The sequence below is a fragment of the Saimiri boliviensis genome, chromosome 4 (genome assembly GCF_048565385.1).
Source record: "Saimiri boliviensis isolate mSaiBol1 chromosome 4, mSaiBol1.pri, whole genome shotgun sequence".
NCBI classification, from domain to species: domain Eukaryota; kingdom Metazoa; phylum Chordata; class Mammalia; order Primates; family Cebidae; genus Saimiri; species Saimiri boliviensis.
In genome coordinates, this window is record NC_133452.1 from 163,982,974 (window position 1) to 164,001,519 (window position 18,546).

Below are 18,546 nucleotides of genomic sequence, written 5' to 3' on the forward strand. Positions count from 1 at the left end.
TGGGGAAACCAAAAGAAAATATACGAAAGCACACCATTGGGAGCATAATAAGTACATAGATGAGTGGGCGATGGTATGTGCCTGTAGTTCCAGCTACTCTATTCATGAGGCCAAAGCAGGAGGATTCTTGTAACCAGCAGTCTGAGGTTACAGAGGGCTGTGATCGCACCACTTCACTCCAGCCTGGGCGACAGAGCAAGACTCTGTCACAGAAAAATAAATAAATACATATAAAATTTAAAATCATAAATAAATACATAGAAATTATTACAAAAGGAACTTACATTGCAAAATATACTTACCTAACATTTTGAAATTGCCATTATGATTGTATAAGTGAGTAGGAAGCGGGGTCAGTAATAGCTATGTTATTCTTCAAGCTTCTTTCAAATGATGTCAAAACATTTCAGAAAGTAAAATCTACCCTTAAAGGATAAGAATTTGTCAATTGTGAGAATATGCACATTTTTACACCTTCTAGATCTGTGGCCATAATGAAGGCAGTTATAAAGCACAAGGTGCAAATGTATATTAGGCAATAGCCTTCATCAGCATAAGTATATAATCTGACACAATGACTATTTTGGAGGAAACATGGAAATTCAAATTTCAGGAGATTGGTTGGCATTATTTTTTAATGTCTAGTTTTTCACTATGCTGTTTTTACGGACTTAATGAGCACTTGTTAAGCACAGCACACCAAAAAAAATAATAATAATAATAAAAATAAAGAGCAGCTAAGCAGTGTGTCCTCTGCAGGACTTATACCTGATGAGACAGACACAGACAAATATAACCATCATATGGTGTGAGAAATCTGATACGAAAGACAGCCACTGAGAACAAAAGAATAAAAACACAAAAATGTTGATGTGCTGGTTCAACCTTTGTCTTCAAGTATTTACCAATGCATTTGGGAAAATAAGACATAAGACAACAGTCTAAAACAGCGATTCTTAAACATTTAGATTTCAGGACTTCTTTACACTCCTAAAAATTATCAGGCTATCATGACAGTTATCAATAATACTAATACAGTTAATTAACTGAACCCTCCTTTGCACCAAGCATTATATCCACTATTTTCATTCTGGCTCCCTACATCCTATGAGACAACCACTACTGTAATCATTAGCACTTTGTCAATAAGGAAGTGGAGAATGAGAATTCAGACTTCTCTAAGAAGTGCTGTAGACTGATTACAAATCATGCATCCTCAATACACACATATTAAAGTATCAACTGAAATCAAACAATAAAAATTTTCTCTATCTACAAAATGTACAAATTAAAATATCCCCCACTACTTCACTAACACATTTAGTAAGTAGAGGGAAGCCCTCTTCAAATACTTTCTTCACCAACCTCTCACCTTACTCCTCAGTCACGGGCATTTGCAATGTCATGCTGTTTTCCTGATGGACACTAGGTGGCAGCCTAAACCTGGAATTCTTGAAAGAGGGTAACTTTTTCCGCAGCCTCAACCTCCCGGGCTCAAGCGATCCTCCTGCCTCAGCCTCCTGAGTAGCTGGGGCAACAGGTGCGAGCCACCACACCTGGCTAATATTTTATAGAGATGGGGGTCGCCATGTTGGCCAGTCTGGTCTAGAATTCCTGACCTCAGAGTATCTGCCCGCCTCAGCCTCCCAAAATGTTGGATTAACAAGTGTGAGCCATAGCACCTTACCAGAAAATTTTAACCTCTAGCTATGCACTGAGTTTTCTCTGTCTTTCAGTGGACAGAGAATTATTATATTTGTTTGACAGAGGATAATTCTGAGGCACTGGTGGGCCATGAGACTGCACGGATTGCACAGCCTGGCAAGAACATGGGAAGGAAAAAATAGGTTTGCTTTGGCTTCAGTCTCTCTGTGTCCAAAGGCATTTACAATGTAGGATGTTTGTGCTTGCAGACACTAGATAACTTTCCAAATGAAAATGCCAGTAAAGGGACAGCTGCTGATCCTGCCGCCTGGCAAATCATTAACTGCGTTGACACTGTATTACTCAGCAGATTTAAAACCTCATTCACGTACAGTCTTCTGATGGACAAAAATACTTATTACCCACGACTGACAGTGACAGCACTGGGAAGGTGGGAAACTGAAGCAGAACCCTGGAGCAGTCAAGTACGCAGGCTGGCTCCCAGGACCTGAGGGCTTAATACTCTTCCTAAAGAGAATTGATTATCGAATAGACAAGAAACTCATGTGGGTGGATTCACTCACTTGCCCAAAACAATTATTAAGCAGTAGAAATGATAACTACGCTGGTATTGCCAACAGTTTACAGTAAAAGGGAAAAGACATGGGGAAAAAAACAGGCAGTGATGTTTTATATGCGTCAGTACCAAGTAGAGATCAAAGTAGAAAATGGCCAGTCTTTCCAAATAGTGGATGTAGAAATAATCTTATGGAGAAGACACTTTCATTATGTCTTAAATAAGAGTAACGAGTTAAGCAGAAGAACCTGTAGGGGCCAAGGGGAAACTTACTCTTTGGCTTCTGCAGATTCGTGGAAAACCACCACCAAGAGGGAGATTAATCGGATAAAATGCATCGAATTTATTAATGTGTACATGGGAGACTTCAGGCTCCCAGATACAGGGGAAATTGTCCAATTTTATTTTTCAGATTCAGCAAACTATGGGCAGCCATGTCGAAACAGGATTGCTAATAAACTGAGTAGGGAAACCCAGCAGGGCTGTCTGTCTAGATTCCTCCTGGCCTCTCTATGCAGCATTGCTTCCTTCTGGATCCTCTCTGGAACAGAGTCTTATGATCTATGGTCAAATAAGGTAGTTCAGATGATTTCTTTATGGCCAGTTTACACAGAACAACAGAGGGAGAGGGAGAGTAACATTTTTAGGTTTTATGGCTGGCTCTGGGAAAAAGGTGCTTTGATTTCTGTGGTCGAACTTGAGGAAGAGGAATTCTCATTTCTGTAGCTAGACTCCGGGGAGAATGGGACTGAGAGACAGGAGGGCAGGAGAGGGTCAGAGAACAACGTTGGCTTCGGAGGCCTTTATTTGGGGTATTGCTTTCTGAATTACAACAAACCCCAGGGATCTACAGAGACTGCATACTTTTTCTTTCTTTTTTGTTATTTTAACCGTGAGATAAACACAGCGTAGGTGATTTGTTTTTTGCTTTATTTTGAGACAGGGTCTTGCTTTGTTGCCCAGGCTGCAGTGCAGTGGCGTGATCATAGCTCACCGCATCCCCACACTTCCAGGCTTCTGAGATCCTCCCACCTTAGCCACCAATGAGAGTTGCAAGTACCATTTAGCGAGTAGAGGCGAGATGAGTTGAGACCCGCTGAGTGTCTTCAGCCTATACAGCTTCAAAATTATCTTTGCTGACCCCTAACTTTTGGATGCTACAGAGGAGTAGCATCCTCTGGAGTGTCCAAAGGAGAGGTGAACAGGATCATTTGACATATTTGGTTATACAGGATTGTCAAAGTAAGGTGGTGTTTGATCTTCAAGTTATATTTTAGTGAAAAATGTTAATATGTGTTCCAAAATTATACGGAATTTCTAGAGTTCTGATGTCTGAGTTTGTGTTATCAGTCATAATTAGGGTTATTGTGTTAGCTTATTGTAAATCACAGAGGTGGCCAAATTTCTTTGCCAGTTGTGTTTTTGACTGTGACCACCCTATGATATTTTAACATTTATAGACAAATGTTGTCTTGTTTTAAGACTCTTCAAAGGATGGATTATAACTCTCGATTGCAGGTTTCAGATAATTTTGAAGATGGTGAATAGGAGTTGACAAGGTGAGCTGAACTACTGGAACTTCTTGGAACTTGTTGCAGCTATTGGAACTTCTTGACTCTTGCCTGTGTACCTCGTTCTTCCCAGATGCAGGACAAGAACTCAGGCAAAGGCGCTGCAGCATAAAGTCTGACCAAAAAAACTGACATCCCAGAGGTCTTGTAACAATATTTTATGTTAAAGAATTTATGCATCTTTCCTATTCTAAGCATTTCAAATGATTGCAAGAATTCAACTGATGACAACTTATAGCCAAGACGATGTCTATTCTAATTTTTAGCTCAACTTCATACCAGTCTAAGTTGATAAGCATTCCTACAAAGTTTATGAAGTTCAGATTAGCCATATTAAGTATTGTCTTAAGATTTTTAATAATTGAAAAATTTGGAGCAGTTTTGTTCATTTGTTAATTGGATACTTTAAAAGTTCAGTATGTCAGCTTGGTGCAGTGGCTCACTCTGGTAATCCCAGCACTTTCAGAGGCTGAGCAGGAGGATCATCTGAGGTCAAGAGTTCAAGACCAGCCCAACAAACACTTCAATTAAGACAGAATTTTCTCAACAAATGATGGTGGAACAACTGAATAACCACATTTTTGTTCTATCAGGGGTCCTGATTCAAAGACCCAGGCAAAGAGGGAGAGACATCAGAACTCTCAGACACTGCTGATGGGAGGAGAAAATGCTTACTTTCGAAAACAGTGTAGTGATTCCTCAAAAGGTTAAACAGAATTCCCTTATGACCCAGCAACCCACTCCTAGATATATAACCACGAGAAATCAATGCGTTAAGTCCACACAGAAACATGTACATAAATGTTCATTGCAGCACTCTTCCCAATAGCCACAAAGTGGAAACAAAACAAATGTCCATCAGCCGATGAATGAATAAATAAAATGCGGTGGTATGTCCTTACAATAAATATTATTGGTCCATGGAAAACCTACACAAAAACCTTATGCTCAATTAAAGAAGCCAGTCACAACAAAGCAATATATTTCATGGGTCTATGTATACTAAATGGTCCAAATAGAAAGAAAGTAGATTAATGATTATCTAGGACTGGCAGGGGAAGGGGCGGAGAATGGAGGAATCAGGGATGTGACCAATTCGGGGTACATGGTTTCTCTTTGGGGAGATTGAAAAATGAAATTTTTGTAATGGTTGCATATCTCTGTAAATATACTAAAATCCATTATTTTTTGCATTTTAAATAGATGAATTGTATGACATATAAATTATACATTACCAAAAATTGAAAAGAGTAACAGTACTATGAGCCCCAATGTGCCCACCATCAATATTCTACATTTTTCCCATGTTATTTTATCTATTTTCCTACAGTTGAGGCCCTGATAACCTAAGTTTGATTTTCTTAATTTGTCAAAATTTGCACACATGCTTATAAAAATAATGCCTGTTGAATTTGCTACGTATGTAAAGTTTTGAGCAAATCAAGTGTATTAAATTTATTAATATGGTTTGAAATGTCTAAGGTAATAATTCCCAAACTTCGTTGAGGGAGGAGGAAAGCTTTTAAAATCCCAGTGCCCACGTGGCATCCCGTTCTGTTACGGAGAATTCTGCGTTGGGATGGATCCTTTAACTGAGGAGATTAATAGAGCCAGAGCTCTGGACCAGCAGTCTTGGTTATTGTGCTAGTGAGGAAAGAATTGCAAACGAACACCAAAATGCAAGCTTAAAGCAAACTTTATTGAAGCACTGTAACACACCCTCAGAGAGACAGAGGGCTGATTTCTGCAAAGTGAAATCAGCACCTCTTTAGGCAGCTCAAAAGTGCCTTGATGGGGTTTGTGGGAGGAGTTGAGGTTTTCGCCGTGTGTGAGTGACAGGATGATGTTATTTGATTGGCAGCTTATAGCTATGTAAACTAAAATTAAACTGTGCATGTTCTTACCTATAATTCGTTAAGAAAAGCCTCCCAGGGATGGGGAGCAAAACCATATATAAATTCTGTTAAAATAATGGTAGGGGGCCGGGCGCGGTGGCTCATGCCTGTAATCCCGCACTTTGGGAGGCCGAGGCAGGCGGATCACGAGGTCAAGAGATGGAGACCATCCTCGCCGTGATGAAACCCCGTCTCTACTAAAAATACAAAAATTAGCTGGGTGTGGTGGCACGCGCCTGTAGTCCCAGCTACTCGGGAGGCTGAGGCGGAAGAATCACTTGAACCCAGGAGGAGGAGGTTGCGGTGAGCCGAGACTGCGCCACTGTGCTCCAGCCTGGCGACAGAGCAAGACTCCGTCTCCAAAAAAAAAAAAGATGGTAGGATGAACTTTGGGGTGAAAGTGAGGACAGGGTTTTATGTTATTGGGCATGTGCCACTTTAGGGAATTTCTGCCTGTGCCCTCCTTTTTCCTTCTCCAGGATGTGTTGGCCACAGACTCTACCACAAACTCCATCCCTTAGGGTGAAATTAGGGCAGTCTTGGGGCTGAACTTAGGTGGGCCAGTGGCTGTCTTCGTGACAGCCTTTCCGCTCCCCTCTCTCATCTCCTACCAGACGCTAATATTTAACTACCTAACAACACCCATTAAATCAGGCCTCAGTATGTTTAATCATCCTCCAGGTAATCCCAATGCTGTCAAGTTTCTGAAACACCTGTCAGATAATTCAATTATGAAGTCTGTGGAAGGTATTCCAGTAGGATCTAATTGGTTAATGTTACGATTTAATTAATTTGAATCAAAAAAAAAATGAAAAAGCTTTATATTTGTAAATCAGGTAAGACACACGAGTTGGTCTAAGGTTGAGATAATATTTTTAAATGTGTAATTGAAATTTGAAATTATTAAGTATTTAAATATCTAAAGTTTACATCAGAAGGTTGCGAAGATACTTTCCCCAGTCGGCAACACCCCTTCGGGAGTTAAAAACCAAGGGGCCGCCGGATCGCCGAGTGTTTCACAGGCCGGCTCCTTCTGCTGTAGGAGAGGTCATTAACGTTCTGAAGACCTCCTGCTTTTCACCAGGAAGTGTTACAGGGCATCTCCTGAGCTTAGGCAGTAGCCGTAGGGTGACTTCTGGAGCCTCGCGTTTCCCCGCCCCAGCAAAGAGGCGGAGATTGACCGCGACGCGCGCTCAGAGCCGGAGAAATGAGCCCGCGAGCCAGGCCGGCGCTTCTGCTCCTGACGCTTTTGCAGACCGCGGTCCCGCAGGGGCGCCTGCCGCGTGAGTCCCAGGGCTGCGGGCGAACTGGGGGCTCGGCGGGGGTGGAAAAACCGAAAGTAGCATTTCTTTGCGCCTGGGAGTTAGCTCACTTTGGAGGACCTGCCCAGCCCTATCCGCCGCCCCCCTCCCTACTTTCTGCGTCCAGATCCCGGGGAGGGAAATGCCGGCCACTGAGGGCCAGATGGGGGTCCCTCGTCCCGGGAACTGCCCCCCTCCCCGGCAGTCCAGGCTTTTCGGAGTGACTTTCGGAACCGCCCACTCCCTTCCCCCCGACCAGAATACTTTTCTTTTTTTTTTTTTGAGACGGAGTTTCACTCTTGTTACCCAGGCTGGAGTGCAATGGCGCGATCTCGGCTCACCGCAACCTCCGCCTCCTGGGCTCAGGCAATTCTCCTGCCTCAGCCTCCTGAGTAGCTGGGATTACAGGCACGCGCCACCATGCCCAGCTAATTTTTAGAATACTTTTAAATAACTCTCGTAGTTTCTCACTTGAGCTCAGCTAAGCCTGGGACTCGTTGCACCTGGATATCGGGTTTATTGTTTCCAGTGTCAGCTGTGCGGGTTTTTTCCGTCTTCTCCAAACAGGAAGTTCTTCCGTGCGTGCCTGCCAGACGGCCTAGGGAACCCACAGAGGGGCTCGCGCGGGGTTTGCACCTCAGAACGAATGCGCTGGGCGGTGGGGGCGCGAGCGAGTGGGGTTGGGGATCTGAATTCGTCCCCATTCCACCCGCTTTTGGTGAGACCTGGTGGGGGAGGTCTCTGGGGTGAGAGGCTCCTGAGAGAGGCCTACCTCGGGCCTTTCCCCACTCTTGGCAATGGTTCTTGAGCCTGGAAAGTTAAGGATATGTTAGTTTTGAACGTTTGAACGGAACGGTTTCCTTTCCAGCTAGGCTTTATTGATTTGCAATGTGCTGTGTAATCAGGAGGCCTTCTCTAAAGAATGTCAAAGTACTGATAGTGAACATGTAAGCGGTGCACTCAGTTGTCAGTCATATTCACATCTGATCTGATTTGACGTTCACTAGGCATAGGGAGTAGGAGCTATTAATAAGCTTAATTTGCTAGAAATTAATTGGACTTGAGATTAAATAACTCTTTTCAGGTTACCAAGAACATAGCTAATCTGGTTTTCTGATGTTATTTCAAGTAGTACAGCTGCTTCTAAGCTGTTAACGGTAATTTTGCCCTGTAGTCTGGCACAGTGTTCTGTGGCTCACTTGCCGGCCTCAGCACAGCACTTTCTGAGGGTTGGTACTAGGTATCCACATTTTATACATGACAAGAATAAGGCGTGCGCGGCCTGCTTCCTGGAAGATTTGCTGAATGGTACACTGGGCTTTGGTGGCAGAGCTCATGTCTCCACTTCATAACTAGGATTCTTAAACATCACACTGCGTTAGAGGCTGAATAATAAAATTTGCTGTTGAGCAGAAATATTCGTTGTTTACAAGTGTAAATGAGTCTCAACCATGTGTTGCACTGTTCTAGGCCCAAGGGAGAGGGCAGGGAAACAAGCCTTTATCCTTCGATATTTCACATTCTAGTGGGAGAGATGACAGTAAGCAAATGAGCAGAAAGATATACATCCGGAAACTACGGGTGTTGTGAGAAGCAGAGAAGTCAGGGCAAGTCACTCTGACACTTGAACAGAGACACGAAGGAAATTAAGAATATTGACTGCCAGCAGGATTTCCCAGGCAAACTGAGTGGGCCTGGCAAGTTGGATTAAAAAGCAGGTTTTCTCAGCACTACTCACTTGTGTGTGTATGTGTGTGTGTGTGTGTGTGTGTGGTGTGTGTGGGATGAGGGGGGACTGCCATCTGCATGCAGCATGTCTAGCAGCGTCCTGTCCTCCCTACTCACTAGTTCCTAGGAGCACTCATCCTACTCACTAAGTGCTGGGGACACTCATCCTCCCTATGCGCTAGGTGCTAGGAGCACTCCCCCAGATTTATTTATTTATTTATTTATTTATTTATTTATTTATTTATTTTGAGACGGAGTCTGGCTCTGTCACCAGGCTGGAGTGCAGTGGCGCAGTCTCGGCTCACTGAAACTTCCGCCTACTGGGTTCAAGCGATTCTTCTGCCTCAGCCTCCCAAGTAGCTGGGACCACAGGTGTGTGCCACCATGCCCGGCTAATTTTTGTATTTTTAGTAGAGACGGGGTTTTACCAGGCTGGCCAGGATGGTCACGATCTCTTGACCTCGTGATCTGCCCGCTTCGGCCTCACAAAGTGCTGGGATTACAGGCGTGAGCCACCGCACCCAGCTTCCCCTAGTCTTGACAACCCAAAATGTCTGTAATCTTTGCCACATGTCACCTAGGAGACAATCTCTGAGTTAAGAGGCTAGGGTTGAAAGAATCATAAGGCATACTGGGGGCTAGAGGCCAAGAAGTAGGTAATGGGCTCAGAAGAGGAGCCACTAACGACTTGTACAGGGCCTGTGGGCTGTGGTGTGAATGCTAGTGAGGAGTAACAGTGATCCGTCATTGCTCTACAGAGACTGCTCTGGCATATACGTGGAAAGCAGAATGAAGGGAGCAATGGTAAAAGCAGGGAGCCCAGCCAGGAAGCTGTAACACAGTTCAGGCAAGAGACGGATTGCAGAAGGGTTCTGTGTTGTGTGAGAGAAAGAGAATTGTTTGGGTTTGGTAGCTCACGCCTATAATCCCTGCAGTTTGGGAGGCCAGGAAGGGTAGATTCTTGAGCTCAGGAGTTCAAGACCAGCCTGGGCAACATGGCGAAACCCCTTCTCTACAAAAAATAGAAAAATTAGCCAGGTGTGGTGGCATGTACCTGTAGTCCTAGCTACTTGGGATGCTGAGGTGGGGGGATTGCTTTAGCCCAGGAAGTTGGGGCTGAGGTGAGCCGTGCCACTGTACTCTAGTCTGGGTGATGGAACAAGACCCTGTCTCTCCGGTGCCCCCAAAAAAGAGGAGCTAAACCTGACTTTGTTCTTTAATTGTATTGGCCTGAGCAGTGAGGTAACTGGCAGTGCCATTTCTGAGATGATGAACGTGGTGGAAAGAGCAGTTTAGGGCAAATCCAGGATCTGGATTTGAGATTCCAGTCAGACATCCAAGTGGTGAGGCCATATGGGCAGTTCAGTGTAAGAGTTCAGGGCCAAGGGTGGGTGCGGTGGCGCACTCCTGTAATCACAGCACTTTGGGAGGCCGAGGCGGGCAGATCACTTGAGGTTATGAGTTCGAGACCAGCTTGGCTCACATGGTGAAACTCCGTCTCTACTAAAAATATAAAATTAGCTGAACGTGGTGGCACGTACCTGTGGTCCCTGCTCTTCAGGAGGCTTAGGGAGGAGAATCCCTTGAACCCAGGAGACAAAGGTTGCAGTGAGCTGAGAGTGTGCCACTGCACTCCAGCCTGGGTGACAGAGACTGCAACTCAAAAAAAAAAAAAAAAAAAAAAGATTAAAATCTTAAAAATCTAGGTGTCATCATTTATTCTTCCAAGTAGTATTTCTGAAGCACCCACTACATGCCAGGTGCCCCTCTAGGCACTGGGGATGCATTCCAGAACCCCTCATTCTGTAACTGAGGATAGGTGTTGGGAAATTCTCACTTGCCGAGAGGTCTTGTCCTTTCATCTTTCTGGGGGACTCCTTCTGTATTTGCTTTTGCCCTAATGTGATCCAGAAAAGTTACTCTGAGCTATTTATCAGCACATCCTCATAGCGTTTCAAGGAAAAGACTTGCACACGAGAAGGTTTAGCTGTGAAGGTGGTTAAAAAAACAAACACAGAAAACAAACCTACATGAACGAATTCCTCAGGATTTGGGTCAAATTTGCTCTGAGCACCAACTCCTTAGTTTAATTTCCACGGCCAGAGACGCCTTAGCATTTTCTAGAATCCACCAGCTCTAGAGGAGGCTGTCCAATTATGAGTAATGGGACAGGGTCTGGGGGCCATGAGGGGAGGCAGCCACATGTGGCAGAGAAAGGTGCACTAGGAGAGAGAAGCCAGGACTGGAAAGACAGGGCTGCCTCTCACCCTTCACGGAATGAGAACCAGACACAGCTGATGGTATGAGTTGATTCAGGGGTGTGCAGCCTCAACCTCCGGGCCCCCTCCTGCTGCACATGGTGAAGGCCTGTTGCTCTGTCTCCAGGTTCACACTCTCTGCACTACCTCTTCATGGGCGCCTCAGAGCAGGACCTTGGTCTTTCACTGTTTGAAGCTTTGGGCTACGTGGATGACCACCTGTTTGTGTTCTATGATCATGAGAGTCGCCGTGTGGAGCCCCGAACTCCCTGGGTTTCCAGTAGAACTTCAAGCCAGATGTGGCTACAGCTGAGTCAAAGTCTCAAAGGGTGGGATCACATGTTCACTGTTGACTTCTGGACTATTATGGACAATCACAACCACAGCAAGGGTATGTGGAGAGGTGGCCTCAACTTTCTGAGATTGTCAGAGCATTTCATCTTTTCATGCCTCTTGAGGGAAACAGCTGGAAGTCTGAGGTGTCGTGGGAGCAGGGAAGAGGGAAGGAATGTTCTTCCTGAGATCACTTGGTCACTGGGGATGGTGGAAATAGGGACCTATTGCTTTGGCTGTAGTAACAAGGCTGGGGGTTTTTCCAGAGTCCCACACCCTGCAGGTGATCCTGGGCTGCGAAATGAAAGCGGACAACAGCACCGAGGGCTTCTGGAAGTATGGGTATGATGGGCAGGACCACCTTGACTTCTGCTCTGACACGCTGGATTGGAGAGCAGCAGAGCCCAGGGCCTGGCCCACCAAGCTGGAGTGGGAAGCGCACAAGATTCGGGCCAGGCAGAACAGGGCCTACCTCGAGAGGGACTGCCCTGCACAGTTGCAGCAGTTGCTAGAACTGGGGAGAGGTGTTCTGGACCAGCCAGGTATGGTGGAAACAGCCTTCTGCCCCTACACTGTAGTGGCAGAGTGGAAGAGAACGCAGGGCATGGAATCGCCAGCTGGGGTTTCAGAGGTGGCTGACGATATATGCCTCTCTAAGTTCTGGGAAGGGACTTTCCCAATCCGAGAGTCTCTACCTTATAATTGAGATGTATGAGACAGCCGAGAGTAATGGCTTTAATTTCTTTTTTCCGTGCATATGGCTCAAAGGGAAGTGTCTGCAGCCCTTGTTTTTGTTTAACCAATAATCCTTGGTATATTTATACCTGTTAAGAATTCAGACATGTCAAAAATAAACACACACACACACGGAAAAAAAAAAAAAAAAATTCAGAGATGTCAACTGTCATATGAATACCAGGACAAAAAAATACTAGGTGAGGCCACCTATCAGAGCAGCAGAATCCTTTAGGTTAAAAGTTTCTTTCACAGAACATAGCATTACAGTAATCACCGAAGCTATCTGTCTTACAAGGCCCTGCTTTTTTTTTTTTTTTTTTTTTTTTTTCTGAGACAGAGTCTTGCTCTGTCACCCAGGCTGGAGTGCAATGGCGGGATCTCGGCTCACTGCACCCTCCACCTCCCAGGTTCAAGCAATTCTCCTGCCTCAGCCTCCCGAGTAGCTGGGATTACAGGCACCCACCACCATGCCTGCTCAATTTTTTTTTTTTGTTTTCGTGGGTTTTTTTGGTATTTTTAGTAGAGACAGTATTTCACCGTGTTGGCCAGGCTTTTCTCAAACTCCTGACCTCAAGTGATGCGACTGCCTCGGCCTCCCAAAGTGCTGTGATGACTGGCATGAGCTACCACGTCTGGCCACAAGACCCCTTCTTTAAAATTTGCCTGGTAGGTTTATCCAGGTGAAAATGACCATCCGTATTCAATCATTTTCAATGCACATAAAGGGGAATTTTATTCGTCAGAACAGAGAACATGAGTAAAAGGTATGTATATTTACGTGTTGGACCAGAGAACAGACTGATCTGACTGGGCTCCGAGTGACATGCATAAGAGCCCAATCTTAGGACACAAAATGGTGTCTCTCCTGCAGCTTGTTTTTTTCCTGAAAAGGGCATTTCCTTACTCCAACCCAGAAAAGGAAATGAAGGTTCTGGCCTTCCTGGCAAGGGTAAAAAGATCCCCTCTGCTTATCCTTCCTCTTTCCTGTTAAGTGCCTCCTTTGGTGAAGGTGACACATCACGTGACCTCTTCAGTGACCACTCTACGATGTCGGGCCCTGAACTTCTACCCCAGGAACATCACCATGAAGTGGCTAAAGGATAGGCAGCCACTGAATGCCGAGGAAGTTGAACCTAAAGACGTATTGCCCAATGGGGATGGGACCTACCAGGGCTGGATAGCCTTGGCTGTACCCGCTGGGGAAGAGCAGAGATATACATGCCAGGTGGAGCACCCAGGTCTGGATCAGCCCCTACTTGCCATCTGGGGTATGTGACTGATGAGAACCAGGAACTTAGAAAACGGTGGCTCACGCCTATAATCCCAGCACTTTGGGAGGCCGAGGTGGGTGGATCACGAGATCAAGAGATTGAGACCATCTTGGTCAACAAGGTGAAACCCCGTCTCTACTAAAAATACAAAAATTAGCCGGGCGTGGTGGTGCATGCCTGTAGTCCCAGCTACTCGGGAGGTTGAGGCAGGAGAATTGCTTGAACCCAGGAGGCGGAGGTCGCCGTGAGCCGAGATCGCGCCATTGCACTCCAGCCTGGGTGACGACAGCGAAACTCCGTCTCAAAAAAAAAAAAAAAGAAAATCTGTTGGGGGTTGGCAGGAATGCCTGAGGTGATAATTACGGGAGTGAAAGGAAGATCTGCTCTTTGTTAGGGAGTGGGCTGGGGGTGGCTCTCAAAGGCTTTACATTGCTTTATATGTTTTAGAGCCCTCGAACTCTGGCACCCTCGTCATTGGAGTCATCAGTGGAATTGCTGTTTGTGTCATCATCTTGTTAATTGGAATTTTGTTCATAATCTTAAGGAAGAGGCAGGCTTCAAGTGAGTAGGAACAAGGAGGAAGTCTCTTAGTATGTCTGCCCACGGCACAGTAGGAAGAGGGGCAGTGGGAGGGCAGAGGGGATCTGGGATCCATGGGAAGCATTTTTCTCTTTTATATTCTTTTTTTTTTTTTTTTGAGACTCAGTTTTACTCTTTTGCCCAGGCTGTAGTGAAGTGGCGCAATCTCTGCTCACTGCAACCTCCGCCTGCCGGGTTCAGCCAATTCTCCTGCCTCAGCCTCCTGAGTAGCTGGGGTTATAGGCATGCACCACCATGCCCAGCTAATTTTTTGGCCAGGCTGGTCCCAAACTTCTGAACTCATGATCCACCCACCTTGGCCTCCCGAAGTGCTGGGTTTATAGGTGTAAGCCACTGCACCCGGCCTCTCTTTTATAGTCTTTTGGAACACCAGCACTTCCCTGGGAGACAGAAATTAATGGTTCTCCCCAGAATGAAAGTCTCAACTATCAACAAATATCTTAAGAACACCTACTATATTGCAAGTGCTGTTTAAGGTAGTGCAGGGGCTTTGAGGTTGAGAAGTCACTGTGGCTATTCTCAGAACCCAAATCTGGTAGGGTGTGAAATTGATGGCAAGTAAATATAGTTAAAGAAGACCCCATGAGGTCCTAAGGTAGGCAGGGAGCAAATGCTTAGGGTGTCAAAGGAAAGAATGATCACATTCAGCTGAGGATAAAGAAAGACTTCTGGGGCCGGGCGCGGTGGCTCAAGCCTGTAATCCCAGCACTTTGGGAGGCCGAGGCGGGTGGATCACGAGGTCAAGAGATCGAGACTATCCTGGTCAACATGGTGAAACCCCGTCTCTACTAAACATACAAAAAACTAGCTGGGCATGGTGGCACGTGCCTGTAATCCCAGCTACTCAGGAGGCTGAGGCAGGAGAATTGCCTGAACCCAGGAGGCGGAGGTTGCGGTGAGCCGAGATCGCTCCATTGCACTCCAGCGTGGGTAACAAGAGTGAAACTCCATCTCAAAAAAAAAAAAAAAAGAAAGAAAAAGAAAGACTTCTGGATCTTGAAGGAGAAGTGAGATTCCATTAGGTGAAGTTGAAGATGATGGAAGGTCTACACAGACAGAGCCACCATGTCGAGTCGAGGACTCTAAGGCATACTGGGAGGTTAGAAATCATGACTGTACTTCGACCTTGAGTTGGCGTAACTATCAGTCACCAATTACGCATTTCTACCCCCTCAACATGTGTGGTGTGGGGAAAAGAGAGGCAGATGGAAGCCATCTCATAGAGTCCTAGTGTCTTTTGAGACACTGGGTTATGATCACTGGGGTGTCATTGAAGGATCCTAAGAAAGGAGAGCCACAATCTCCCTTACATGGTGAATGAGTTGTTAAGAGGTTGGGAGGTGAGGATGCCAGGTAGAAAGTCAATAAGCAACTCCAGATGAGGGATAATGGTTCTCTAAATCCAGCAGTGCCCAGGACGAGGGTGGTCTCAATTGAGATGGGTGAATGAGGAAAATAAGGAACAGAGAAGAGTCCAGATGATGCCTGGGTTTGTGATGCCTGTCTCCTGGGTCTCTTGTCTCCACAGGAGGAGCCATGGGGCAATACGTCTTAGCTGAATGTGAGTGAAACGCAGCCTATAGACTCATTGTGGGAAGGAGACAGAACTAGAGACTCAAAAAGGAAGTGCACTTACGGAGTTCTTCGTGTTTCAGGACAGAGCCGAACCTAAAAATAGAAACTGCCTGAAGAACTCTTTGCTTTTAGCCTTCTCTGTTCATTTCCTCCAAAAGATTTCCCCATTTAGGTTTTCGAGTTTCTGTATGCCAGTGATCCCTCGCTGGGACTTCTCCCCTGGAACTGCCTCTCATGAACCTCAAGCTGCATCTAGAGGCTTTCTTCTTTTTCTCCATCACCTCAGGCACGTACACCTATATCATCTCATTTTCTATTTTTGGAAGAGGGCTGCTTAATTTTGGAGACTTACATGATTCATTTTAACATCTGAGAAAACCTTTGAACCCTGGGACATAGATGTCATAATCTTAACAGAATTTTACATATGTATCTAGGTATTTTCTGGACCCGCTCGACTTTTCCTTTGAATCTTCCCTCTGTGTTACCCAGCAACCCATCTGTCACCAAGCCATGGGGAGTCTTCCATCTGATTGTGCTGTGGGTTGGACAGCTATGAAGGCTGCACACTGCACAACTGGAAGAGGCACCTTTCCCAAAAAAAGCATCATGGATGTCTGTGGGTATTACAATGGGTGTTTTTAGCAGGTAGCTGGCAAACATCTTTAAAGGGGTTGTGAAGAGATGTCTTTTTCTAATTTGCATGAAGGCGTCCTACAGGTGTTCAAAGTGTGTTGGTGCCTACATTTGGGATGCTACTCTAGAATTCCAGACCTGAAGTGTCAAAATAATTTTCTACCTTGTCTCTCCTTGTTCTCATCATGAAAATTATCATAAGGGTGATGATAATGATGATAAAAGCACTTACTTGGTGCCTGACTCTTCTGAGCACCTACTTACATGCATTATTGTATGCAATTCTTATGATAAGTCTATGAGATAGGTGCTATTTATTTACCACATTTCTTTTTTAGACAAAGAAAGTGAAGTATAGGCCGGGCGCGGTGGCTCAAGCCTGTAATCCCAGCACTTTGGGAGGCCGAGGTAGGTGGATCACGAGGTAAAGAGATCGAGACCATCCTGATCAACATGGTGAAACCCCATCTCTACTAAAAATACAAAACATTAGCTGGGCATGGTGGCGCACGCCTGTAATCCCAGCTACTCAGGAGGCTGAGGCAGGAGAATTGCTTGAACCCAGGAGGCGGAGGTTGTGGTGAGCCGAGATCGTGCCATTGCACTCCAGCCTGGGTAACAAGAGTGAAACTCTGTCTCAAAAAAAAAAAAAAGTGAAGTATAGAGTATCTCATAGCTAGCCAGTGATAGAAACATGTTTCAAACTCAGTCTATTTGATACATCTCATACAGCACTACATTCAGGTAGATGCCTGTAGTAAATAGAGAAGGAAGGAGATGGTTCTTCTCTTGTCTCATTGTGTTTCTTTTTTTTTTTTTTCAAATGGAGCCTCTCACTGTTGCCCAGGCTTAAGTGCAGTGGTGCGATCTCCACTCAGGAGAATCAAGTGATTCTCCTGCCTCAGCCTCCTGAATAGCTGGGATTACAAGCGCCCACTACCACGCCTGGCTAATATTTTGTATTTTTGATAGAGACAAGGTTTCACCACTTTGGCCAGGCTGGTCTTGAACTCCTGACATCGTGATCTGTCCACCTTGGCCTCCCAAAGTGCTGGTATTACAGGCATGAGTCACCATGCCCGGCCTCGTTGTGTTAGCGTGAATCAAATTGAAGGAAAACAGCAGAAAACAACCAGTTGATCCTCAGCTGTCATGTTTGTTTTCAAAATCCCTGAGGGAAGGAGCTGGAATGTGACTCCCTTGCTTCTCTGTTGCTCTCTCTGGTATTCATTTCTTTGGCTCCTATGCAAGGACTGTGATTGGTGGGGACAGCTAATAGCCCTGCTGGGCCTTCATACACAGTGTCTTCCCTAGGCCAGTGCCTCTGGACTCAGAACCCTGGTGGCATTTCCCTTAATGAACTGTAGTAAGCGATTTCATTTTGAGATGGCACAATGGAAGCCACCAAGCAGTGCAAAGGATGCCCAGGCCCTGTCCTGGGGTCACTGGGGTTCTGGTGCACATTAAAAAAAATCTAACCAGGACACTCAGGAATTGCTAGATTCTGAGAAATTGATTTACTTGACCATGTTCAAAAGAGTCTTAATATATATAGCCAGATGGCGTGTGTTTACTTTATGTTGCCACATGCATTTGGCTGCATAAATGTGGTACAAGCTTTCTGTCTTGGAGGGCAGGTGCTTCAGGATACCATGTATAGCTAAAAAGTTTATTTTGTAGGCATTACATTTTGGCAAGGATATCTTGTCTCTTATTTTAAACCATTTTCTTTTTTTCTGGTTAGAAAAGTTATGTAGAGAAAGGTAAATATTGGCCAGGTGCAGTGGCTCACGCCTGTAATCCTAGCTCTTTGGGAGGTGGAGGCGGGCAGATCACCTGAGGTTAGGAGTTTAAGACCAGCCTGGCCGACATGGTGAAACCATGTCTCCACTAAAATATCAAAATTAGCCCATGATGACGGTGGGTGCCTCTAACCCCAGCTACTTGAGAGGCCAAGACGGGAGAATCACTTGAACCCAGGAGGCGGTGGTTGCATTGAGCGAGATCTTCCCACTGCACTCCAGCCTGAACGTCTGAGCGAGACTCTGTCTCCAAAAAAAAAAGAAGAGAAGAAAAAAAGCTTAATGTGATTTATGCTCGTTGTAGAAAAGCTGAAAAATAAATAAAACAATGCTGTTATTTAATTAACCAATGATAAACTATTAACAACTTGTGCGTTACCTCCTAGTATTATTATTGCATTAAAAATGCATATACTTTAATAAATGTATATTGTATACTGCATGATTTTATTGATGTTCTTGTTTATTTTGTGTATATATTTAAATGCTTTGTCATTTTGGAGACATTTTTTTTCTTTTTCTTTTTCTTTATTTTTTTTTGAGACGGAGTTTCGCTCTTGTTAACCCAGGCTGGAGTGCAATGGCACGATCTCGGCTCACCGCAACCTCCGCCTTCT

The 18,546-nt window shown here is 45.1% G+C and overlaps 1 protein-coding gene across 4 annotated transcripts; it reads left to right on the forward strand.

Annotated features, from left to right (window-relative positions):
- Positions 1-6,802: 6,802 nt before the first annotated feature.
- On the forward strand, positions 6,803-15,650 carry HFE (homeostatic iron regulator). Of its 4 annotated transcripts, XM_003927271.3 has the most exons (6): positions 6,813-6,970; positions 11,102-11,365; positions 11,574-11,849; positions 13,038-13,313; positions 13,764-13,877; positions 15,445-15,650. In XM_003927271.3, exons 1-6 carry the CDS (start codon positions 6,895-6,897, stop codon positions 15,483-15,485), a joined length of 1,047 nt encoding a protein of 348 aa, XP_003927320.3. In that variant the 5' UTR covers positions 6,813-6,894; the 3' UTR covers positions 15,486-15,650. The 4 variants fall into 4 exon arrangements, with proteins under 4 accessions (XP_039318515.2, XP_003927322.3, XP_074254647.1 ...); XM_039462581.2 differs by lacking the exon at positions 13,038-13,313 and having other exon boundaries at positions 6,803-6,970; XM_003927273.3 differs by lacking the exon at positions 11,102-11,365 and having other exon boundaries at positions 6,803-6,970.
- Positions 15,651-18,546: the final 2,896 nt, after the last annotated feature.

Bases quoted from the DNA above. Each gene is read 5' to 3' on its own strand.
- HFE (XM_003927271.3), top strand. From the start codon at position 6,895: ATGAGCCCGCGAGCCAGGCCGGCGCTTCTGCTCCTGACGCTTTTGCAG. The intron at 11,366-11,573 runs GTATGTGGAGAG...GGGTTTTTCCAG, and splicing joins CAATCACAACCACAGCAAGG to AGTCCCACACCCTGCAGGTG. The intron at 11,850-13,037 runs GTATGGTGGAAA...TTTCCTGTTAAG, and splicing joins AGGTGTTCTGGACCAGCCAG to TGCCTCCTTTGGTGAAGGTG.